Here is a 27,233-nt window from a genome sequence, read left to right as displayed (position 1 = left end):
TAAAAGTTCTCTACATCCCTGAAATCAAAGATCTAATCTACATCCACATCTATATCAATTATGTTAGATCTTCACATATCGATCAGGACCTTCCTTGATCAGTGTGCAAGATAATTCTTGAAGAGCCTAACCAACAGTCACACCAGTCTACATGACTAAAGATGACCCAAAGGAATTGATGGATCAATTTCAGAAAGAGGTTAAGAAATGAATATTCGATGTAGAGAAATACATATGGGTGAACTGAAGGTTTCTGACTAGTTCCTTTCCTAGCATTTTATCTCCTCTAATTCAGATGATATTGGATAAAATATTTGGAATACTACACTCTTTCTAATCTCCAGATCAAAGGATAAAAATTAGATTTACTGTTAAAATGGGAACTCCTTTGGTATAGATATTGGATAGATGGCTATTAAGGTTCCTTCTAACTTGAAGAGTTTATAGTTCTATTGCATCTAATCTAGAAAGTTTGAATAAGAAGTTTGGGGTGAATAATGAAAAGGGCTTTGAGTATTCACTTGTCTTTGAAATTCAGTGATTAAAGAAAGCAAAAGCCATGCTACAAAGAAAATAAAAAATATGGTGTTTTCAGAGGGTCAGATTTGGAATTAAAATGCAATGATCCCATCAGGAGAACAAAGAATAAGGGAGTTCTTGAATCAAATGGCACCAAAAAGTAATCTCTTCTTAGAGGGAAATCTTAGCTGGGAAAATAAGTCTATTTTATATGGGCTTATAGTATAAGGCATCATCTTTATTCTTCATATTATTACTGGACAAAATTAACATGCAGGTGACTTTCTGTTGGCATATAACCAGAGTTTGATATGAAAGCAGTTTCTTCCTTTTTGTGTCTGTTGGTCTTTTTTTTTTTTCAGCCAAATATTTTATACCAGGGAAGCAGTGTGGTATAGGGATGAGAACTCTGGCTTAAGAGCTAGGAACATTGATTTATTATCCTTGCTCTGCCACTCTGTGACCTCGGGTAAGTGACTTTTCTTCTCTCTGGGATTAAATTTCCTAATTTGTAAAAGGAGAAGATTGGGTTAGATGACCTACATGGTTTCCTCCACTTCTGATGTTCTATGTGTTGCTTTTCTGCCAGGAGGCCTTTTGTTTTGATACAAGAGGGTAGCATTTAATTGGGAGTGAAACACGTTCATAGTTTACTTTTCAACAATTTCAGTATCAGTGGGGATGTTAAGAGAGTATTTAAGCAATGATGGCTTATTTGATTAATTGAAACCTCACTCTCAACTGTTATGACTTAAAAACATACTGAGACGATTTATAATGTACACAAAAAATTTTAAAATAGCCACCAAGATTAAAAAAAAAAAACTTTTCAAAATAATCATAGCTTTGCCTGTGCCATGATCTTAAGAGGTCATATCTTTATCTGACCAAGTTTTTTAGTGGCACTGTTTAGAATTCAGAAGATCTCATTATTTTTCTGGAGTTTTCCCTTTCTGCAAACCAAGAGACATCCTGGCTGGCCTCTTTTCCCCTTGGTGCTATGTGACACTCTGACATCAGCAGAGATATATTCAGCCTAGACATATGATACTGTCTCGTAAAAGAAAGAAGGAAAGAAGGCTCCGTTTATGGGCAGGACGTGAGAGCTAAGCTGAAGACTAAGTGGCATCTACAACAGGTGTTCCTAGCAACCACAACTCCTCCATGTCCTGATTGAAAAAAATTCCAAAGGAACTGTAGTTGTATCACAATCCAGTGGAAACTCAGAAATCATACTTTGTGCCAAATAGAACTGCTTTTGTTCATCAAAATGTGTTATCAATTTAACAATAACAATGTTATGATGATCAACTTAGTTCTTCTCAGCAATGTAATGATCCAAGATAGTTCCAAGGGAATCATGATGGAATATCCAGATGAAAGAACTATGGAGTCCGAATGCAGATTGAGGCATGCTATTTTCACTTGTTTTTTGTTTTTGTTTTACTTTCTTATAGTTTTCCCTTTTGTTCTAAGTCTTCTTTCACAATAGAATTAATGTGGAAAGATTTTTAACATGATTGTACATGTATAATATACATCAGACTGCTTGCTGTCTTGGATAAAGGAGAAGGAATGGAAGGAGAAAAATTTGGAGCTCAAAATCTTACAAAGATTAGTGTTGAAAACTATCTTTACATGTAATTGGAAAATTATTTATAAAAATATATTGATTATGTCATTATTGTGGAATATAACATAACTTTAATAAAGGATAGAATATCCTTCCCTAGAAATCTTTAAAACTGAATAGAATTTATCAATCTGGGAACATGGTATTGCAGGGGAGAGGAACAATATATATCTTAAGGGTTTTTTAATGATACTATGACTTTATGCAAGTTACCATAAAACTGAGTTAGGACTAGTCTATTTATTGGACTAGTATTGAATTGAAGCTGTCAATGGAAATAATTCTTAAGGTCTTAAGCATTGTGCCAATAGAACAAATGTATTATCTTGTCCTCTGAGCTTGATTTCCTAGATCTCTGAGACTCTTTCCAGTTAACTTCAGGTTTTGGCATAATTTGAACTAAAAGCATGAGTTTGTAGAATGATTAAATTTAGATTTTCTAGCTTTGTTTTGTCATTGGTACCGTATTTATTTAACAAAAAATTATTGCACACATAAAGTACCACTATTCTATATGATCAGATAATTTAGGAAGATAGATAATTTTGATTCTGAGGCAAATTACTTACTGGATTAAAGTTAAACAGAAATCTTTTCATTTATTTCAAAGATGAGATATCCTGGCTGTCCTCTTTTGGAGTGGAGTTCAACAAATTAGTGAAATTCCTTATTTGGGTTTCATGATTAAATGAATTGGTCAACAAATGGAAGACAGTGAAAAACTCAAATCAGAGAGAAGAAATAATAACTTTGAATGGATAGTTAAACAAGTGTTTTATGTGCATTTTTTTCCAGGGGTGTAAAAGCTAAAGCCCCAAATTCATTCCTTTTTTCTTATGATCAGCTGTTTATTACATTTGACCCTGGCAGAATATTTTAACGAGATCATCCATGAATATTTTAATAAACTTGAATCCTTTTCTGACATTTCAAACATAACCTCATGTCATTCTTGCACACTCTCTGCAATTTAAAATCTACAGCATAGCCTCAGCTGCAGAAAAATTGCCATGGTTACTTCCTATACCAACAGTGAACTGCAGTTGGCATTTGAAAGTATTGTATCTTCTTGCCTTTGCATCAAAAATGACATCAATATCTTAATAATCACATTATTATGAATTAATACTAAACCTTTATGGAATGTGCCATGGAGGCCACAGTATAAAGGCTCAGATGTGTAGAAACAAAACTAAAGATTTTTTTCCCCTCTTCATGTTTCTTATTTAATAGCTATGCTCATTTTCATACCAACTATAGTTTTATTTTATAAATTAAATTATTATGTAAGATGGGAATACTTGTGATGATGTTCTCTCTTAATTTAGGCCTTGGGAAGTTCACATTAAGTGTGACTTGGGTATTCAACACTGTAAATGATATACCCTTATAATGATACTTTTATTATTCCTTATAATGGTGCCTAGAATTTAATCAGATATTTTGGATACTCAGGTCCCTGAGTATATGCTGAAAACTTTTGGAACTTTTATTAACTAAAGTACTATTCAATAAAAATGACATTATTAAGGTATCATTTGATATGTAACTATTTCAAAACACTATTTGAATGATAGAAGGGCAAGTTTTGTCTTATTGTTATAAAATCATTTTACCTTCTGAATTATTTCACTCTATGCCATTCATTATAAGAATGCTCCTCATCTCCTCCTTCCCCCCCCCCCCCAATAGATTGGAATATACAAAATTGTCTCAATTACCTGCACTGGTGCCTGCACCGGTTGTGAGGTCCCCGCCCATCAGACCACCTATAAAGTAAGAAGAAATAGAACAGGATTAACTTCTAAAAAAAAAATCACAACAGCTTTAACCTCATCATCATTAATACCTAACCCCCCCAAATCATGAAATACAACCTAAGTCATACAACCACTGACATCATTGTTTCATCATGACAAGTTGTGCTCAAACATTAAAAATGCATTCTACACTGACACTGTGCCAAGACCATTTCTTTTTCTTACTATTGACATTGTCCAAGAAAATTTACAGTTTTAAAAAAAAAAAGTTTCATCTGGGTGGTGAGTGTTTTTATTATTTTTGCCAAGATAATTATTTTTTCCCCAAGGGTATAAAGGCTAAAATATTTTAAGTAATCACCCCTAAAACCCAAAGACAGTAAAATAATTTGGTGAGTTGAGCACCAATAAGTATTTATCTCTATATTATTTTATGTTGGATCTCTTACACAATTAATGTTCTTACCTCATAAAACTAATACTGTCTTCATCTATCAACTGCCCATGGAAATTGATTGACTATTTATTATTTGTCCTGTTCACAGATATCTCTTTGGCAACAGCAACAAGAACGTGAATTCTCTTTATTAAATTTTTGCTAAATTTTTTCCCCTTCAGACAGATACTATGGGAAAGACTATTTTTGAAAAGTCAGTGTTGTGCCCAAATCATGTAACTCCATTTCTTCCAAATAAAGTATGTAAAAAAATTCAAAAAAGTTTTCTAAAACAGTCTTTGTCTATTATTTATCAATTATTCAAAGACATGGTTCCTAATATTAAGTGTTTACTCTGTTCTTGGCTGTTTTTAAAAAAGAATAGAGGTAAAATTTATTTTCATAGCAAAGTTTGATTAATAAGAATTAAGAAGGCCTTAAAAAGCATTCTGACTTTGAGTCTAGGAAAACCTAAATTTCCATCCTGGTTGTATGATCCTGGGCAGTCACTTAAGCTGTCAGTGCTTCAGGTAACTCTCAAAGACTAGAAAGTGCTAAGAAGGCACTAAATGACGTCAGGAGAAGGAGTTTCTTCTACAGCAATGAAATCACCCCGTCCAATCTCTATTCTATCATATTTGCTTTCAATTATAAAGGAAATGATATGGAAAAGATAATAAGAACCCTTTAGTATGTTTGCACCATTCTTTCCTTAAGACTCTGTGATATATAGAGAGTGAGGATTTTTGTGCTTATTTTTACAAATGAACACATTAAGACTCACAGTGGTCATATAACATGTCATAGCTATGATGTATGGTGAATGTATGTTTAGTTTCTGATGCCTGTGCTTCTCATTTAATACTGCATTATTACTCTTGGGATTGTTGCCTAGACTAAGTAGCAAGATTGGCAGTGTTATCATTTTTAGGACAAGAAGGGGACTTTGGAACCGGATAATCTATTTTTTTCATTCTATACATAAAAAAGCATTGGGAAGAAAAGAGATGTTCAAAGTGCACAAGCAGTAAGAAATAGAGTGAGGACTCAAAACAGGTCTCTTTCTAGAATTTCACTTTTATCCCTTCTCTTTCCAAAAAGAGAATACTTTTTTTTTTTAAAGGTATGTTTGCTTTTTTTCCTCAGATGATATATAGCTCACCAGCTGCTTCTTATTTATTATATTTTTAAATTTGGAACATTTACATTTTAAGACAATCACATAAAAATGATGTACTTTTAAAATGTTTGCATTTTAAGATTGGTTTAATTTCAGTTTAGTTAAATTCCTATATATATATAGGGAAGAGGTATATATGGATGCATACCAGTGCATTTTTTAAAATTAAAAGAGAAGAAGCAATTAATGCGTAAGAAATGTTTCCTTAGGCTTTATAGGTTATTTAGATATTTTGAAGAAAACTTTTAAAAATGTGAATAAATATTTAATTCTCATAATGCATATCCATACATTCAAGAAGATTCAAAACTGCTTTCTACAAAGCATCCTTTCAAAAGATTCCAGTATAAATATATCACAGATTTATGCTGCACAGAATTTAGAAATAGTTTGGCTTCTGAGTTTTTCTCTTAATAACTTGGATAATGTTGGAATTGATGAGATGGCACCTTGCCTTAGTACAAAGTAAATAAAATACCATAACTCTTTTGCTAAAAGTAGCCTCTTAAAAATTATTTGTTGACATTCAATATTCGACAGTACATACCTGTGTTACCTGCACTTGGAGGCCGATGTGTTACTCCAGGAGACATACTATTTCTCTGCAAAGAAGGGTGAGCCAGTGGCAAAAGGTTGGGGTTGCCCAGTGAGCTGACTGGATTACTATATACCAAACTGTTGTGATTGGACACTGGGATAGAAACTGGCATCTCAAAATTTGGTGGTGGAACAGCCTGTATGAACATAAGAAGAAGAGACGAGAATAGTACTGACGCTCAATAGTCATAAAAGTACAACTTTTCTGTTTTAATTAAAATATTTTGTAGCTTGTGGTTAGACCTCTTTAAAAAGTTTTTATTATTTTTTTGGTTTGAGGATAAATTACTATATAGTTACAAGTTAGACCATTAAAAAAGATTTTTAAGATGTAAAATCATAAATTGATTTTTAATACAATTAATACATTTTCTTTGTGAATGTTATAAATTGTTTCACTTTTGTCTAAAACAAAAAACCTACTTCATTAGACTTCATCTTTTTATATTCCATTCAATGAAGCCATAAGTCATAATTGTTCATTTGTAATATCTTAATCTGGAATTGCAAATGACTGTAAGATCAAAGGTATGTGATGGTGATGACTTCATTGTCCATAGAAAAGTGAGGACTATGACACACACAAGGGAAATTTTAGTGTAATTACTTAAAAAAAAATATATTTATTCAGAATTTTTAATAATACAAAGTTATCTTTTGGCAAGTTAAAAGCATACATATAAATTTGGGGCAGTGGTACCTTATAAAGACTTTAGAGCATATTTTACTCATATTATGAATTACACTACTATGAACAGAATGGCAATATCTATAATTCTATATAATTAAAGACAGCTTGAAATTGCATAATTATCTAGTAAAGATACCATGTAAGTAGGTGGTTAATTGAGATAAAATCTCAAATCCTGATTATTCTCTCTCTCTTTTTTTGGGGGGAATGTCATAAAAAAACAAACATTATTTTGTGTGGTGGTACTTTTCTGTTTTGAATTATCCAGATTCTAGCAGTTTTTAAATAACATACCTAAGAAGCACATATTTATGCCTTTTGAATTGTTTATACACATATGCACTCATACAATATAGTTTTAAAATGGAAAATACACATAATAGTCCATAAATAATTTTTATATTAGGAGTTATAAACATATACATCTTATAATGTTATTGTTTTACATACACATATATGTATGCACATACATGTATTTGTATGTGTGTGCATGTGTATATATACACATATAGTTACAGGTAATCTTTCATGTATTATATGTATATATATCTTTTACATATAATATTTATATATTATGTGTAGATAGATATCTACATACATATTTAAACACACATACAATACAGTTTTAAAATGGAAAATATACATAATATTCCATAAATAATTTTTATATAAGGAGTTTTTGTTTCAAATAATCTCAAGTAAGCACTATATAATAGGAAAAAAGACATGTTCATGGAGATATAAATGGCGAAAAAAGATTAAACTTTTTTTCTTTAAATCCTATATTTAATTTTGTCAGTCTAGGACAATTCCTAAATCTAATGACTGTTCTATGACAGCACTGCTGCCCAATTCTTATCATTTTGTCTTATAATGCCTTTCATGTCTCATAGTCTTTAAAATGTTTTCTTCTTCCTTTCTCTTAGGTCCTGGTAATGGTATTGTAATGGTTATAGCAGCAAGATTATTAAAATTTCTCTTAATAGACCTTATCTTGTGGTAAGTTAGGAAGATGAAACATTACTTTAGAAAGATACTATGGTTGTTTTTACCTTGAAATAAGAAGCTTCTTTAGTTGAAACTATGCCAAATCTTAGTAGCCATTGAAAAAGCAACATGATTTTTACAAACAAAACAAAACAAAACAAAGCATTATATCATAGAAAGAAATGGGCACGATGAATAAAATTTCCTTTTCATTGAGTAAGGTACTAAATAGTACTTATTCCATTTTCTTACTAAGAAGAATCATCAGTTGAGACTAGTATAAATCAGGATAGAATAGGTAGGATTTTTTTTTGTTAGTACCTTTTCAAAGCCTATTAATTATGAAAGGGACAGAGAAATTTAAACATGATGCCGAATCATTCTTGTCCTCTACTGTTACATGTAGATATTAAAATTGAAAATGCTTTCTCCATTTAATTTTAAATGATAACTTTATGTCACTATAAAAAGGCTTTGTGGTTTCACAGGTGTGAGGATTCCATCCACCACTGTAGCCTACAATTCATTTAGACATTTGTAGGCTTAGAGTCCCTAGGGACCCAGGAAAGTTAAGTTGTGTGCCCATGATTACATAGCTAGCAAGTGTCAGAATTGTGATTTGAATGTCAGTCTTTCTGGTTCCAAGTTTAACACTATATATCATAACACTCAGTCTTTCAATTTATTTCCCAAATATCAGTTTTAAAGTTCTTTATTTACTAACAAAATGTAACACACACACACATATATGTATATATAAAACATTTACAAATAATAAATAATAATTTTTGACCTCCCAATTTAGTTATGTGACCCAGTATGGAGTCATGATCCTCAGTTTTAAGAAACTTTGGTACAGTGGATACAGTGCTGGTCAAGAAAACCTGGGATTGAATGGTATTTCAGGTACTTATTAGAGAACTAATCTTGACAAATCAGCCTGTCAGCCTTAGTTTTCTCATCTGTAAAATGAGCAGGTTGGATTCATGACCATTAATGATCCCTCTCTGATTGAAATCTATGATTCTATAAAAATATTAAAATTTAAAGAACTTTGCCCTTTTAGAACCCCATATCTTAATGGAAGGCGTGCACAGACATATAATAAAACAGCTCTATTTTTTCATTTCTATATATCAGGGAGTCACTTATACTGAGGGGTCAAATAATGTTCAGATTCATAAAGATATATCTTTCCCACTCTAACTCAGAAAGTTTATGATGTAGGTATAATGGGATTCTGTTTTAATTTGTAGTAGATAGACTTGACTTTAAAAGAAAAGCATTGGGATAGAACTGTCCTTCATATGGCACAAGTATAGGGATAATACTGAAATCTTTTTGAGTAAGAATATTTACCAAGGTCATTTATCATTGTCAGTGAAAACATGCTGGATGTATTCACCGGCACACATAGTCATTCTCCTCCATGCCCATGGAATTGTCTGACAGTGAAAGAATCCCTTTGGGATGTACATAAACTTTTTCAGGATTATTTCTGCAATGCAGAAGTAATGTATTAAGTGAAATCTTATTCATCTATCTTCTATCATGTCTATCTTATTATCTAGGAGCTACTTTTGCCCTGGAAAGAATAAAGTCCAAAGACAAATATCCATGCACTTGTCCTTTCTTCTTTCCCTCCTTCTCCCACTTCTTTTCTCTCACCCCCATATTTAAGGGCTGATTTCCTGTGGTTATGTTCATTAAAATACTTTTAGCAGTGTGTTAATAATGGATTATTATTAATTACCAATAATTATGCAATTACTATCTCATGATGGCCCAAAGACTATAAAAATACTGATTTTCTGAAAGCTGATTAGGTCTTATCAGGGTAAAGGGTAGTTGGTTATGACTACATATTCTGAGGAGATGCACATTTCACAAGTAACTAAAATACAAGATTGCCTAAGTAGTTTGGTCAATTCTTTTGTATCCTCCCCCAGTTAATTATTCAGAATTAGGTATTTAGGATAGTTTTGAAATTAATCACTATTAAACAGTTTTGATTTGAATATCTGGATAGACTTTGCAGATCAGAAATAGGTATTACTTGGTTATGAGAACATACTTTGGGAATTTTGAATTCAAGAATTGACAAGCTGTGTAATAAATGCTTGAGTTGACCTCTTTCATACCTTCTCCATAATTTCTTTCATTTTCATATCTGTATCAAGAATTAAACATGTTAAAGTAAGAAGTAAAATTACAAATTAAAAATGATTTGACTGAAAAGCATAGTGTCATGGAATGAAAATGAAGAAAAGAATTGGGAAGCCTCTAGTTTTAGCTAGTTCTAGGTCTCCCAGTAAAGTAGTTGTATAATTTTAGGCAATTAACTTCATCTTTCTAGTTCATTTTGTCAGGAAGATGGTGGGGGGAAGAACTCAATTGAGATCATCTTAAAGATTCCCTCTAATCTTACATTTTTTTTAAAATGGGGAGTGAATATTAGTTTATGATCATTTACTTAGCAGTTCAGTTCTTTCCCTACTATTTTTTCTTTTAAATAAAGGATACTGGAATATATTACAAACATAAAAAATATACAAAGTAATTATATAATAAGACTGAAAAAAATTCTGCAAACTTATAAGAAGAGTTAGTCAAGCTCAAATATGCTGAACACTAAACACAAGGGATAGATTTCATAGAAGAGGGAAATCTGGGCTGATGAGTGCATAGTATTTATGTATTTTATTCTCTTCACTATAAAAATATTCAAAAGTAATAATGATTAAAAGATTATTAGTATACATTGATAAAGTCCACTATTTTTTCCAATTTTTGCCACAACTTATATTTTAATTAAGCAAAAAAATCTCTTAGAAAATATTTAAGTAAGTCAATATATTTTTAAATATATGATGTTCTTTCAGAATCTTAAAAATAATTTTGATGATAGAGTGGCATTTTTAAAAATTTCAAAATTACCTTCTAATACCTGTTCAAATTTTATTTTTTCAGACACTTTTTCCCTTTATGTACTTTGGGTAGAGATCCTATATAATTAAAAAGTATTTAGAAACTGCTCTTCATTCAATAATAGAATTCTTGTCCTTTAAGAGCTCAAAAGGAAGTAATCTGCAGCTCATACCATATTTGGGCACTAAAGAATTTGTGAGTGTGTGGCACATTAACATATAGTATGCTACTCAGGGCAGCTAGGTGACAAAATGGATAGATACTGCCTGGAATTAGTAAAACTCATCTTCATGAATTTTAAATTTAGTCTCAGACACTTATTAGCTCTGTGACCATGGGAAAGTCATTTAACCCTGCTTGCTTCAGTTTCTTATCTGTAAAAGTGACCTGGAAAAGGAAATGGTAAATCCCTCTGGTATCTATGCCAAGAGAACTCCAAATGGGGTTACAAAGAGTCTCAAATAACTCAATAATAAAATCAAAAGTATACAACCAATACTCTACTTATATGTGCATGTGAATAGTAACTCCTTAATTCTATCTTGAAATTTTTTCCCTTTAACTGTGTGTAATGATTTCTGCATAAAGCCCAGCAAATCCTTTTCTTTTTCAGAAATAGTTGTAATCCTCAAATCAGCTCAATAAATTTCAATATAAGTTGTGAATTTTCAAGAAATGAGAAATCCTTTGTAAATAGTGCAAATTCATATAATTGAAAAATGTTGGCAGGGTGCTAAATCCGAGGTATAATACACATAAATTCTATCACACAAATGAGAAAATGAAATGTTAATTTTTTTCCTTTTAAAGGGGAAGTTGTTCAGGTTGGATCTTTGAAATTGAAAAAATAAATTAGAGATTTTGAGCTTTTAAAAAAGTTGGGTTAATTTACATAGAGAAGATCATATTAGCCACTGCTTTAAACGTTTTAGTAACTGTGGGAACTTCCTAAAATGTATATGAAGAAGGAATCTATAGGAACTGAAAGCATTGGACAAAAACATGACCCTTTGCACTATGGAAGATAAAATACTTATTAAAGTAAGAAAACAGTGATGTTATTTCATTCCATAGTTTTGTTAATGCTATCATCTCCATGAAGAGTTCCCTTAAAACCATAGATGAGAATTCTCTCTTAGTTTTTGGGTTCTTTCACAGTGTTTTGTTTTTCATTTCTTTAATATGTTTATCATTTTCTGAAAGATTGTAATAATTTATAAATCAGTCTTATATAAAAACTTCCACATACATTTGTTGAATGCTTAATATGCAGAGGACTGCATTAGGTCCTAGAATACAAACTTAGGTCAGATGAGTTATGGTCTTATTTAATTAATTTTAATTGTGCCCTTTTTCATGAAGTTCACATTCTACATAAAGAACTATAATCTAACATGATAAATGATAAGTACAGAAGGAAAGCAAAAAATGAAGATATATTTGGGTTCCACTAAGTCCCAACTAAAACCTTACATTCTCTAAGAAGGCTTTCTTGATCTTCTTTAATGATAGTGTCTCCCTCAGATGAGTATCTTCACCTTATCCTGTATGTATCTTATTTGTATGTAATTATTTGCATATTGGTTTTCCCCCATTAGACTGAAAGCTTCCAGAGAAGGGATGGTCTTTCATCTTTCTTGTCCCTTCAGTACCTTAGTTGGTTGATTGTTGTCATTCATATTCTTAAAGAGGACTAAAGTGACATCACTATATTAGAGTCAAACTGTGGCTGATCAGATCAATAATGCTCTGGCACAGACCAGACACAAATAATCCCAATGAACATTTGGAATAGATTTTATTTTGTGCACCTCATTTCTTCTGAGCTTATGTTTTGCTCATGGGACACAGCACCTTCTCTGATGAGGGCACACCACGCAGTTTGGCCCTGTCTCAGTGTCTCCCATGTCATACAATCAATTTTAAAGTTCTTAAGAGGGATTTTGAGAGCATCTTTGTATTGCTTTTTCTGATCAACTTGTGTTGCCTGTGTGAGTTTTCCATAAAATAGTATTTTTGGCAAGTGTACATCTGACATTCAAACAATGTATCCAGCCCAACAGAGTTGCTCTCTTATTCCAAGGAATTAAAGATCATTACTAATGAGTACTGATAGGGAAATGAAGGAATGCTTTATGAAGGAAGGGAAATTTGAACTTTAGTATCCTTAAAAGAGTAACAAAATTTCAATAAGGGAGGGGAAGAGTAGTTCTTGGAATAGAGGGAAGTAAGAATAAAAACACACAAATAAGAGAGAGTGAAATGCATTTTGAGGGCAAGTACTCCCATTTGATTTGTGTGTAGTATATATGTATGTATGTGAGTGTATAGAGTCATAGTAGTAGTAGTAGTAGTAGTAGTAGTAGTAGTAGTAGTAGTAGTAGTAGTAGTAGTAGTAGTAATGTAGCAGTAGTAATAGTAATAGTAGTAGTAATATGAAGTAAAGTTAGAACAACAGAAGGGGCAGCTAGGTGGCATAGTGAATAAAGTACCAGACATGAAGTCAGGAAGATTCATCTTCCTGAGTTCAAATCTGATCTCAGACACTTACAAGCTGAGTAATCTGTTTGACTCAGTTTCCTCATCTGTTAAATGAGTTGGAAAAGGAAGTGACTAACCATTCCAATATCTTTGCCAAAAAAACCCCAAATAGGATCATAGATAGTCAGATATAACTGAACACTGTAGAAAAAACCCCCAAATACCAGGCTAAAGTATTTGGAAAGCATTTGCAAAGTTACTGAAAGAGTTTCAATAATGTAATGACGTGATCACATCTGTACTGAGGGAAGAAAAATCTGACAGCAGTGTGAAGAATGGACTGGAAGTTGGAGAGAATCAAAATATGAAATCCTGTTCATTAATACAGATGAATGCTAACTAGGAGTTATACTGTAACTATGAATAGAGAGGAGGGGACAGATTGAGACAACTTTTGCAAACTAGATGATAGTCATGGCTATATCTCATTCATTTTTTTTAATCAAACAATCAATACACTTTTATAAAGCACCTTTTATTTAGAACCCACTGTTTGCCAGACATCTTGTTAAGCACTGATGATACAAAGACAAAAATAAAGAATTTACTTTCTAGCAGGAAACAACACATATACATATAAGTACACAATAAAATTACTTAGTGCTTAGTACAGTAGTACTCTGAACATAGCAAATGTTTCATAAATATTTCTGAATTAATCAAATTTGATTTCGACTCTTGTGCTATCCATTACTGGAGCTTTTGAAAAACTATGAAGCATGATTTTTTTTTTTTTTATTCTAAGCATGAAAGGAATATGTGTAGTGAGGGAATACAGAGATATTTTAACCACTAATAGTATCTTTAGAAATGAAGTGCACACACCTGTACTTATATATAAAGCAAGAAAATGGTCTAAGTAATTCTCCTTATCAGGGTATACACAATCACTAAACAGGATGTGTCTAGAAGTTTTCTGAAAAGAAAATGTATACAGGAAATAGAGGACAAAGGAAAAGGTATACACAAACAGGGATTAGCACATTATCCTTTCCTACAGAGGGATAATTGTTTCTATGATCAGTAAACCTATGACAAGTTCCTTGACATTGGTATTAGACATTTCAAAACCTCTATGTGTTCAGCACATAACTGGCATAGTAGTGGGTAGGAGGGATTCCCAGATAAAGAATAACAAACTCTAGATCTCTAGTGCTCTTTCCCATAGCAGAACTGATTTTATAGATAGCTAACCAAATTCATCATTTTTGAAGACTGCCATTTTCCCCATCTTCCTTTGATACAGAGAATTACCTGGTAAAGTTCCTACCACAAAGCTGCTATAAATAGTTTTCATTTATTTATTTATTTTTAGAACATCTCAAAGCTTAGGTTACTTTATATTCTTTTAATATACAATGGAAGTCCAACTAGATAAAAAACCCCGTTGTTAACACAAATCCATTTAATTAAAATTATGAACTTAATTGGTATCTATATGATTAAAATAGTTACTAATTAAGAACTTATTTGCTTTGGAGTTTTTCTTCTAGAATAGGCATTTATAGATATGAATTGACTAACAAATTCTCACCATAGCGACCAATCTTTTTCTTCAGGTTAAAGCTGCTATTATTAAGTGAAAAGGTTTTTTTTTTTTTTTGGGAGAAATTAATTACCACTGATAAAGTTTAAATAAAATTAAGGTTGTGACATTAACAAAAGACATTCAAAAAAAAAGCACGTCAGCTTTGAATTTTGTCAGTTTATATCACAAACTTAACATTATTTAGATAGTGACAATGTTTAATGGGGTATGTATTTTCTTCTATCTTTGTATGTAAACAAAATAGCACATGCAGTTATTTCTCTAGTATCTGGCAAGGCATATGACTGACTGTTAGAGATTTTGACTTAGTTAAGACAAAATTTAGCCAAATGTTAAAGCATGGAAAATGGTGATGTTGGCGAAGCAAATTTCCTGATCAAGCTGTAACGTCACCCCAGCACACAGACAGTGCAAATTTTACCATGAGGTTTTCATGCAGTCTGTTTCTCTGCAGCGAGCAAATAGCTTTAACCCTTCAGTGCTGTTACTGAACTTAGTGTAGAATCCTAGGATCTGATCTCATCAAGAAAATAATCTTTGTATGATGTCTTTGTTAAGTGAATTGAGAGAATTGTAAATTCTGTGTGTGTCTTGGTTACATGAGAACAGTGAAAATATTTTCTATTTGTTTCCAGGAAGATTTCCAGTATTTTTCATCAGTGTATTATTAATGGAGTACATTATGGTAAAAGAGTCATATAAATCTGGGGATATCATATTTAGCTTTTAACTTTCTTCTAAGAGTCAACATTGTATAGGGCATCAACAGCCATGTTCAGAGTCAGGAAAGACCTGGGCATAAGTCCCTACTCTGACATATGCTGATTGTGTGACAGAATTCTATGCAGCTTTCTAAGACTAAAAGTCATAAGACAGATGCTAATCTGTCATATTAGAAGATACTTCTGCATCTGGGAGTCTCCCATATCAATGTAATCATAGGTCATGTCCCTATTTCTTCCTTATGAGTTTTCAGCCCTAAAATGTGCTTTTTAAACCCCTACTATTTAGAATAAAATAATTTCAAATCAAGGGATGCTCATCTTCAGGAGATACTTTGAAAATGAGCTGTCTTTGGCAATGAGATAATATAGATATAGATATAGATATAGGTATAGATATAGATATAGATATATAACACTTTGCAAGCCTTAAGGTGCTAAGTTTATTTTTATTTTTATCTGGCCCGTTTTTTGTTTTTTGTTTTTTGTTTGTTTTGTTTTTCTCTCAGATACTGACTAAAGTAAGCCAGAACTGAAGGGGTTAAGGTTTGTTACTGCAGCAGTTGTCAGCAGACCAGTCATCTCATCTCCCTTTGGTACTTACAGGAATTTTATGACTCTTGATCATATTATCAAACTCTTCATTAATTTTTTTGTATTTTTCTTCAGTGCGTGGGGTGAGTGCATAAGAGGAGTCAGGATCAGGGCTTTCACAACCTTTGTTTTCTTTCTTGTTCAATGCCTGCCAGGTTCAGAGAAATATCAGAAGTAAAAAAAAAACGAAGGGTGTTCTCGGTACTTACACACAATCTTTGCCTGCTGATCATTAGATCAATATCTTCATTAATTTTCCTGTACTTGTCCTCAGACTCAGGGCTGTGACCTACTGAATCGTCTGCATCAGGGTCTGGACTGTCACAACCATTAAGTCCCTTCTTTCTCAACGTCTGAAATACATAATTTGGAAAGTTCAAATCTTGACAGAGGATGTAAGAGAAATTCACTTGCATGAAAGAGGTCCAGTAATTCAAAGCTGACACATCATAAATTATATTATAAAAATAAATTATATATAGATACAGTGAGTTAACAATAGAAGATTTTTGTTAATAATGACAAAGAAGGAAACTCTTTCAAAGTGAGATTCAGTCAATAAATGATAGAAATAAAAAAGGTTTAAGTCATTTGATATCTAGGTCAAAGGTACTTTACTACTCAAATCAGAGACAAGACTAACTGAATAAAATGAAAGCAACTAATTGTAACATCCTCTTTTGTATCAGTAGAATAAAACAAGAAATCAGGACACTGCCAATGATTTCAGAACCTGCGATCCTGAAACAATTGTATAATACAAATCCTTGATTTGTATTGAACAAAATATATTTCATGATAGTAATGTTATTCCATCACTCCCAATTACATGTTCTTGAGAGGAAAAAAAAGTGGGATAAAGAGAACATATCTAGTGTTGCTATGGAAAACTGATTATGAGCTTTCATGTGCTATGTTCATTTTTATAACTTAAAAAATCTAATTATAGCACTACAAAAATGAAATACTATGCCGAAACTTAACATATAGGGTTTGTTGCTAAAATAGGTCCAAAAACAAAATTTAAAACAGTTGAGTTTGATGTTACATTATCAACAAGTTTACTAGAGACAAAAAATGTCAAAAATTAGGAAAAAAGGCAACAATTAATAATCAAGAAAATATTCTTTCTCATTTCAGGTATAAAATTTTGCTAGCTTATCCATTTGGGTAAAAAGTTCCTTGATTCAAACTCCTAACATATTAAAGAGAAAAGTCAATGCCTTATTCTGAATTTTCTGTCTCCTGAATGTATGTCTAGGGCTAGTCTCAATTGTGAAATTCTAAGCCAAAGTAGTGCTTTTAAGCCAGAGTGCTTGAATTTATTTTCATTTATTTTACTGATGTTTAGTTATATAGGATATTTTAAAAAGAAATAATGATATATTTCAAATATTTCCACACTGTATTTCAATATAATTATTCTTGCCATTTTAACTATGATATTTAAATCAACAATACTGATAAATATTTAAAAAATCTAAAATTGCCCAGTGTTAAAAAAAAAATCCAATCAATTTTGGAGGAAAAAAAAAGAGAGCTATCTACCAAAATGTCTGCTTAAATGAAAGCTCAACAGTATAACTCATCTTTATTAAATACTAAATAGTACATTCAAATAAAGTTAAAGCTGTGACATAAAGCCAGGAAATTCAAAGCTGAGATAACACTCCATCTTTAATGCACACTATTGGGGAAAAAATAAATAAAACAACATTAGTTAAAAGGGGGAGTGTCAGCCTTAAAATATTGAACTCCTAAATTCTTGTCAGCATGTAACATAATTATTATTTAAAATGAGTTTCTATGTGTCTGATGTGTTCTCTTTAAAAAGAAAACTATGAAAAAGAACCTTTTATAATACTGCTATGACTGAATTGCTTCTCTATAAATATTTATTTATGTTATAGTGGTATAATATAACAAATAAACATATGGTTACAGTTTATTATGTGGTATAAATGTTTGAATATTAAAATGAATATTTTGACATGAGATGATAAATATACATTTTACAATACTGGGGATTTCATAATTGGTGGGGACACCTGGACCTCTACCATGAGTCAGTTGCTATTACTTTCACTAGAAAAAAGAAGTAGTATATCTTTCTAGGGGATTCCACTTTTTTTTTTTAAGTGAGGTTATAATGCTTTCAGAACAAGTTTCTTTTCCTTCAATCTTCTTTTTCTTTGGTCCTCTTTCTACCAAAATCTTTTCCACAGGAACTAGTAATTTGTTTAATTTTGATTCTCATTTTACATTGTTCTCTATAACTATGTTCTATGAACATATTTTTATCTCTTTATATATTGGATCTTTTGCAAATACTTACAGATATTGAACTATATTCCATATATCATTACCTGGACCTATATATCACAACAATTAGATTATATCTATATAGAAATATATTGAAGAGTTGATTAATATACATAGCTTTCTCATAGTGTTATCATTAACCTGCTTACATATCTGGAGGTATAGCAAGTATATTCATGGACAAATGACTTATTTTCTTAGGGTCTCTAAAGTCCTGATAAAATTTCAGTATTCTAAGCTTTTACGAAATAATTCTTAACAAAGAACTAGAATTGTTTTGAAATGTGGTTTCTGAAAACAGAACGTAAGGGTTAAGAAGGACCCATCATCTGTCATTACAATCCATCTGGTACATACATGGGTGTTAAATATTCTTATGAATCTTTTGGGCAGGGAGATAGTATGTTTGGATCACAAAAATGTAAATCTCAGTAACACTTGGTATTTATGTAGCATTTTTATTTCATAGACCATTATAACTATTAACTCATTATCTCTCACAATTCTCTTCTGAGTTTATAAGGATCTTTAGCCCAAATATTCCATTTAATCTAAAAGAGTCAAACTAATCTATCTAGTAGAAAGAATGATGCATCAAGGATAGGAAATGTGGCATCTAGTCCTGGTTCTGCCATTTACTAGTATTTTGATTTGGCCAAATCTCTTAAGTTCACTGGGCCTCAGTTTCCTCCTCTGTAAAGTAATTGAGCTAGAAGATAAGCTAGAAGATTAGTTCCAATCTTTTATGGCCTATAAAGGTTCAGATCTAATAGAGATAGCAATGATATGCTGAATAGAAAGCTAACCTCAGAGTAAGGAAAATGCGGATTCAGTTCCTGCTTTTGACAAAAGACTAGTTGAGTGGTCCAGGCAACTCTCTAAGATTGTATATTGCAGAGCAAATAATAATAAAAAAATATGCTGTGCCCTTGATGGAGATAATCACAAATATGATCTCTTTGCCATGCTCTTCCTCTCCTCCTCCTCTGTCTATAGGTTCAGAACACTAAAAAGATGGAGAAAAGAATGCTTCCACAACATAGGCTCCATTTTCTCTAGACTTTAGTAAATTTTTTTGGTGTTCTTCAGAACTTAGTGCCTAACTTTTTAGCTTTCCACTCTTAGAATAACAATTTGTTTCTAAGTCTAAAGTCATCTTTATAGTTTGCTAGGACTTACTAAAAATTATGCTTAATTGATTTAATTTTAGGGAACCCATACAGGGACACTTCTACAGAAAAATGAAATACAAGAAGAAAAATTTAATGGAGAAAAAATGAAATTATGGCCTATACTAGAAATATTATTTGTATATTTCATGCTTAATACTGGTCAATGTGGAAAAGGTTGGTGAAAATTCTATGGGTCAGTTATAAAGTTTTTATGAGTTAGTAGATTGAAAAAAACTCAAACTATTCTTTAGGTCTTTAGGCCCATTTTATACATATAAAGTCAGAATCATAGAGTTAAAAGAAACTTCAGCAGTTGTTCAATCCAATGAACAATAATATTTTACAGCATCCTCAATGACAGATCATCCAGAGTTTGAAGAATTCAAATAAAAAGGGACTCTTGGTTTACCAAAGCAACTTATTACAAATTTCAATAGCTCTAATTAGTAGGATGTTTTCTTTACATTGAGCCAAAATCAATATCTCTTTAATTCCCCACATTATTCTTAGTTTTTTTTCCTCTCAAACCAAGTAGAACAAGCATAACTTTTCTGTAAATATTTATAGATCACCACGTTTAGGCAGCATGGTGTACTGTGGGGGATAAGAGTAATAAACTTGAAGTTAGAAAGATGAAGGTTTAGATTTCATTTGTCCTAATACTAGCTGGTGATTATAAGTAAGGGATTTAACTCATTTCAACCTCAATTTCTTCATTTGTGAAAGAAGATAATGATATTCCTAATATCTACACCATAGGGTGTTGATTAGAATGATATAATGCATGTAAAGTACTTTACAAACATTAAAAATATATAAATATTAATGATTACTATCAGATAATACTCTACCACATGAGTATATTAAAATGAGATAATACCCATAGTATATCTCATGGGATTGTTGATTTGAATGAAATAATATTTGTAAGGTACTTAGCATAGTGTCTGAAACATAATAGGTATTATATAAATGTTAGTTATCATTATTCTTTTCCTCTTCCTCAAAGAACATATGTAAATTCCTTCAACTGATCTTCAAGTAACTTTTTTTAGGAACAGTATAACTTGTGAATATTTTTCCTAAAATGTAGCCCCTTAATATACCACCAGGATAGAGGATAGAGAGATACTATTTCCCTCTGGTCATGAACAATCTGGAATTTGTGCTATAATCTCATGAATTTGTGCTATACTTGGACAATTCACTTTGAACTTAAAAGTATCATCTTTTCTTGAACTCACTGCTCCTTAGTATCCATATTTTGTACTTGTAAAGTTGAGTTTTTTGAATCTAACTATAAGGCTTCATGTTAAGCCTAAATTTCATTTGATTAGCTTGTCCAGTATCCCAGTCTTTGAAAAGTTTCTTGGAACCTTTATTTTGTCATCTAAAATGTTTTCTATCCCTCATAAGCATGTGCTCTATTTTTTCAAACAGATCATTAATAAAAATGTTCAAAAACAAAGGTAATATTGGTCAAGGACGAGTCAGTGGCACACTCTACCAAGGTCGATAATAAGTCATTAACATATGCCTCATACTCAATTATTCAACCAGTTCTGAATTCAACTTGATATTATTATCTATTCTCATGTCTATATTGTACACAAGGCTTTAAATGACTTTATCAAATGTTTTATTAAATAAAACAAATCTCAACATTTTTTGCTCTGTCTATATAGAGACATGTCAAAAAAAGATATGAAATTAGTCTACTCTGACCTGCTTTTAAATGCTTACCATCTTTAAGAACCCTTCTTTAAGAACATATTCTAGAATATTGTCAGCAAGTAATATCTATCAAGCTCCCTAGGTTAAAATTTGCTGACTACTGTCTTCCCTGTTTTGAAATCTGAATTTGAAGGAATATTTTGAAAAACATTTTCCCTTCTCTAGTCCCATCACACCTCTTCCATTCTCTATGATTTTTCAAAGATCACTGACAATAGTTTAGTAATTACATATGCCAGCTTTTTCAGGACTCTGGAATGTATTTTCTTTGAGTCTGATAATGTAAACTCATCAAGAGCAGCTGAATGCTCTCATTATCTTCTTATTTATTATGGGTGATAATCCTTTGTTAACCATTTTTGTTCCATTTCCAGTTAATGATGCTTCTCTTTGGCAGATAAATACCTCATTACTTCAAGAATATGTAATTTCATCTCTTGAAGCAGATAGCTACCCTTCTATGGCAACATAAAATCTTCAAAAGTTGCTGTAGCCAAAGATTTCATTACATTGTAGCAAACCTATTCAAACTTAGGTAAAACAATCTTATAGCCAATAGAATGTCCAATACATTACTAGGCTCATACTTGAAAGATTTCCAGGTTGGCCAAATTTCTAAAATTTGTGTGATCTAGAGTCATTTCCATGTTATGAGACATTAGAATAATTTAGTGGATAACAGTAGAGGAAAACAGTTATAAAATCAAAGTTGATTCATTCTGTTTTCTGTCAACCATTAGCATTGCCCCATCTACTCTGAACAACAGTTCTATATATTGTGTATATATGTATATGTATATGTATATGTATATGTATATGTACATGTATATCTTTTATTCCTCTCCCTTTTTAATTAAAGCTTTTTATTTTCTATATATATATATACATACATATATATATATATACATGAATAATGTATTCACCCTATAAAAATCTGTGTTCTAATTTTTTCCTCCCTTCCCTCCACTAGTCTGAAAGTGATCCAATATATGTTGAACATGTGCAATTCTTCTATACATATTTCTACCCTCCTCTCCCCCCTTTTAAAACAAATACAGCTTCAAAACCATTTTCTTTTTCTTTTGTCTGTAGCATTTGTTGCTAGGCCTCTAGTCATTATGAGCTATAGCAGCAGAAGGCTGGCCAATAGGAAAGTGAAAGAGGTATCATTAGACTAAAAATGGAAACAACATAGTAGACAGAGAATTCTTTCAGAATCTAAATCTTTTTATGTAGGACTTTATTTTTGGCACTACATTTAACACTGCCATTTAAACATTGTTATAATCTCACTAGTTTAAAAAAACAAACAACTGTCAAACTCATATTTGTTTATGTGATTATAGTTTTCAAAATAAATTTTGAATGTTTTATAAAAAGAAAATGTTGAGATATACAAATACAAAACTGAAGAGAAGTTAGTAATGTATTCTAAGTGCCCATACCCGTATAATCAGAGCACTAAAAATATTTAAAAATATTATCTTCCACTTGATAACTTGAATGACATTTCTGTCCAAAGAAAATGAAATCTAAGTTGGATGTGAGGAGTTAGAACAGTAAACAGGTACTTTTGGAGATGGTGAGTTTGCCTTTATTGGAGGCATTCTAGCAAAAACTGTTTGACGCCTTCTTGGGTACATAGTAGAGGAAATTTTTTAAAAGTATGGTTTGGGCTAATTGACAACTGAAGTTCTTTCTTTTGCTTCTGTGATTCTGTAAGTTATAAACTTCTGAACACAAGGAAGTGCAGACAAAGTCTTGAATACAATAAGTGAGTGTAATACCATGATAACAGTTTTATCTTCATTACCTTGAAAATCTACAACTGTTTCCGTAATGACAAAGAAAATAATGTTAAAGTTTGCCATGTCTATCTTTATCACAATAGTACACACTCAATAGAAACTAAGAGTATTACCAAATGGTAAACAAGCACAATTGCTCCAGGTTCCTTTCAGGCAAATTAAACTTCTATGGCTGCTAGTTTTTAGAAACATCTCCAGATTCTCATTTGTAGGGTCATGCAGGTACTTATCGTTATTCTTTCCTAGGGGCAAAGAGGCCCAGAAGTGCATTTTCAGTGCCTCTCAGCTGACTGATTTCATATTTGGAAAAGATTTGTTTCTGTATGTCAAGACAAATAAAATGATCTATTGAAAGTGATCTGGCTCTTGTGTCCAAAGAAACTCTTCCCTTGGAGAGTTCTATAAATCTTAAGTAAATCTCTATATTTAAATCAATATTTAAGTCATCCCATAGATGACTGACATTTTTGGAGTAGATCAATTGAACAAAAAAGATTTCTGAGATTTTCTCATAAGACAGCAAATGTCATACTCTGAGTTGGGAAGAGCTATTTCTTATAGAGGTAATTAGGTTGACTGAAGATGACATATTCCAAATAATAAAATGGGGAAAAGGGTTGAATCTTTACTTCATAAACTATGTGCAAACTCCCTTTACAGATGCATGGATACAAAAACTCTATTTTATTACATGTATTCATCTAAAGCACTTAAAAAAATCTTCGCAAGTCAGTATAATAACAGTTGATAAATGCTCTGAGAATTCTAATATATAGATATAGAAAACAGATGCTGTATAAAAGGAATAGAAATAGAGAAAAATAAGATAGAAGTATCAGTTCCTGGGTTAAGCATTATCATGGAGAAAACCCATTCCTATATATAATCACTCACACTGGTCCCTCCCCCTTAATTACTGCCTACTTAGCTAAAGAAATAACTATAAGTCACTGGCACTTGCTAATTACATAAAGCAATGTATCTTTCTATAGTGCTATCTCTATAAAAGCTAGATGCTTTCAGAGCACTATTACCATCACATAAAATTGCTACTAACTTGATTACTTTTTCCTCCCCTCTCTCTGATATCATTTTGTCCTCAAGGAGGCAAAATTTGGGCATCCTTCCTTTCACTTCCTTTCAAGAGAGATTTATAAATGGAAAAGAGAAACTTAGTGGCAATCTACATTTTACAGATCAGGAAAATAAGTCTGAGAGTAAGTATTGAGAGCTGGGATTTGAGTCCATGTTCTTTAACTAAAAGAGCTAGGCTTTATTCTGACTAATTCATGATATAGGTAGAAATGGATCCTTATGTGAAAATTTCAGAAAGACCCTCATGATTAAGCGTAAAATTATTATTAAATTAAAATTAAATATAATGTGTTTATATGTTATATATAATAAATATAAAACTAGAATAAAAATTTAAATTATTAAATATAAAATAAACTGTTCTCTTTTTACCCCATTGACATCTCCATATCCACTCTGAAGTGCACTGTAGGAATCATATAAGGGAAAGAAAAAAAAAAACAAATAAAACTAGATTAAATAACAAGGTCTATCTCTCTTGATCTCATTATAGATTGCTTTCTATTGCCTTTAGCACTTTCCCCATGAAATCGAGTTAACTCATAAGAGAGTAAATAATCTTTAATAATCAGCAAATTTCTATAAGTTGAGAGGTTTAGTTGAAATGCATATTGCATGGAAATGAAATATTTTATGGCATTTTAGGAGTTTTGGATGACATTTTATAAATATCTGTTGTTGAATCAACAAAAATATTCAAATACTCTTGCTACAAACATTATTTACTTTTAGATTGGAGTCTTGGTTCCCTGTAATGTCCGGGCTAGCTTACTAGAGGTCCTTTGGACAGGCCTTGGACTCAGCAGGATAGACACTATGAGAATGGTCAGGAATAGAGTCGAGAGTCTTTATTCTGCCTCAGTCTTGATATTACTGGAGAAGTGTAGGAGACAGGAGAGCCACCAGGAGGAAGGTCAAAGATAGAATGTCTTTTTCCAGTCCTTCTCAGCCCTTAAATACCTTGAAATCATTACATCATTACAGCACACTATGTTTGTATGAACTAGAGAACCGTTACATCACCACACTAAGTACTAAGTCTATGTATACTAAAGAACCATCATCTCATCAATTTCACTGAGTTAACATCTTGTTGTAAGTATCCTTGTTTCAAGTATACTTCTCCAGAGTTCCAGCCTTCTACAATGCCCCTTCAAAATTTAGGATTCTATTTACTATTGGACCATGTTCCTGTGGTTAGTGACATACTATTCAGAAAATGTGGGTAATGGAAAATTTAAATAAACAATATAATAATGATAATAGCCAGCATTTATACAGTGCTTTAAAGTTTGAAAAATTATTTACATATGCTGCCTTACTGGATCTTCTCAATCCTGGAAGGTGGGTGTTGTTATTATCCCCATTTTATAGATTAAAAAAATTGAGGCTGAGAGGTTACTGTCACACAGCTAGTAAGTACCCAAGGAAAGATCTGAATCCAAGTTCTCCTGAATCAAAGTCTTGCACTTTTTGTCGTGTACCAGTGAGTTACCATATATTATTTGGTTATTGTTTTTCAATTGATTTCAACTGTCTCTGACTTTGTAATCCCATTTGGAGTTTTCTTTGCAAAGATACTAGAGTGATTTGCCATTTCCTTCTCTGGTTCATTTTATATTTGAGGAAATTGAAGCAAACAGGATTAAATGACCAGCTCAGGGTCACAGGGCTTGAGGCTAGATTTGAATTCAGGAAGATGAGTCTTCCTGCTTCTGAACCAGCACTTCCAGCTTCTGAACTGTGCCACCTAGCTGTCCCAAACCACACAGAGCCACAGTCTCACAAAGTCTCACTATTTTTCTCTTATGTTTACATTCTGGACAGTCCCACTGATAGCCTATCAAGCTGAGGAAAGGTCAGTGACAAGAGGCTTCTTTACAGGGCTTAATCATCAGTTATAGATCTAGACTATTTATTACCTCCTCCTGATTTGGTCCTTTCTCTTTTTTATTAATAGTACAGTGGCAAGGGTCTATTCAAATATAGCATATCTGGTGCTTAAAGAGAACTTCTTGAACATTAAAGCACTAATTGAGCACTAACTAAACTTTAGCAATGAAAATCACCCTAAACATCCCAATTCAAGATCTGAAAAAAATAGGTCTTATTTTGAAAGGAATCAACATGTAGGCAAGAATTTTAAAAGTAACTGAAAATATAATGCTTCCAAAATCACTATATTTTTTCACAATACAGGTGATCATTGCCTCCCAAAAAATCATGATTACCATCAGTAATATGTAAAAAGTTAATGATGTTTACAGTATGTGGCCTTTTTAAAAATCTTTTCAAAAATTAGCCTTGATATTGAACTAGTATTCTGTTCACATTATATATTAAAAATCTTCAAATAATAAAAAGATTTATTAAAATATTTAAATGAATCAAAATTCATTAGTCTGGCTACTCTTCACATCAATGCTTACTAGAATCAAAGACTTAGCTCTTAATTTAAGAAGTAGTGTGTTGTATGGACAATACTCCAGGCTTAAGAGTTAAGAAGATTGGCTTATCTCCTTCAAACACTAATTAGCTGGGTGACTGGAAAAACCATTTACCTTCTACAGGCCTCAGTTTCCCCATTTATAAAATGGAGGTCATAATACTTTATAGTTACTAAGATTTGTGAAGATCCTCATTTCTGGGAATTAAACTTAGAGGTACTATATAATAATGTACTATAATTATTAATGTGATTACCACTACTAGTTTTTTATTACTATTTATGAATTATGATGGCAAAAGAAATTCATCATTATGTGGCAAAAATTTTGGTGAAATTTTTGAACTTGACTAAGCCAGTTCTTGGTCCTATTGACACAGTAGATTTTTAGACCTGTACTCAAAGCCTTTTTAGCTTGGGAAGACTCAATAGAGCTTAGTATCTTCTATCAGGGCTTTTGAGAGCCCAGAGTCACCTTCAGATCATGATAAGACATCAGAGTAGGACTTCAGTAGAAGA

The 27,233-nt window shown here is 31.8% G+C and overlaps 1 protein-coding gene across 1 annotated transcript in view; it reads right to left on the bottom strand.

Annotated features, from left to right (window-relative positions):
- The window catches only part of MEF2C (myocyte enhancer factor 2C), a 120,908-nt gene that overhangs the window by 31,014 nt on the left and 62,661 nt on the right, over nucleotides 1-27,233 (bottom strand). The window contains 3 exon segments of the mRNA XM_074282121.1: nucleotides 3,874-3,921; nucleotides 6,076-6,262; nucleotides 16,347-16,490. Coding sequence (XP_074138222.1) covers nucleotides 3,874-3,921; nucleotides 6,076-6,262; nucleotides 16,347-16,490 — 379 coding nt within the window.

This window comes from Sminthopsis crassicaudata, chromosome 1 (assembly GCF_048593235.1).
Source record: "Sminthopsis crassicaudata isolate SCR6 chromosome 1, ASM4859323v1, whole genome shotgun sequence".
NCBI lineage: Eukaryota > Metazoa > Chordata > Mammalia > Dasyuromorphia > Dasyuridae > Sminthopsis > Sminthopsis crassicaudata.
This window is presented reverse-complemented; position numbering and strand designations above follow the sequence as displayed.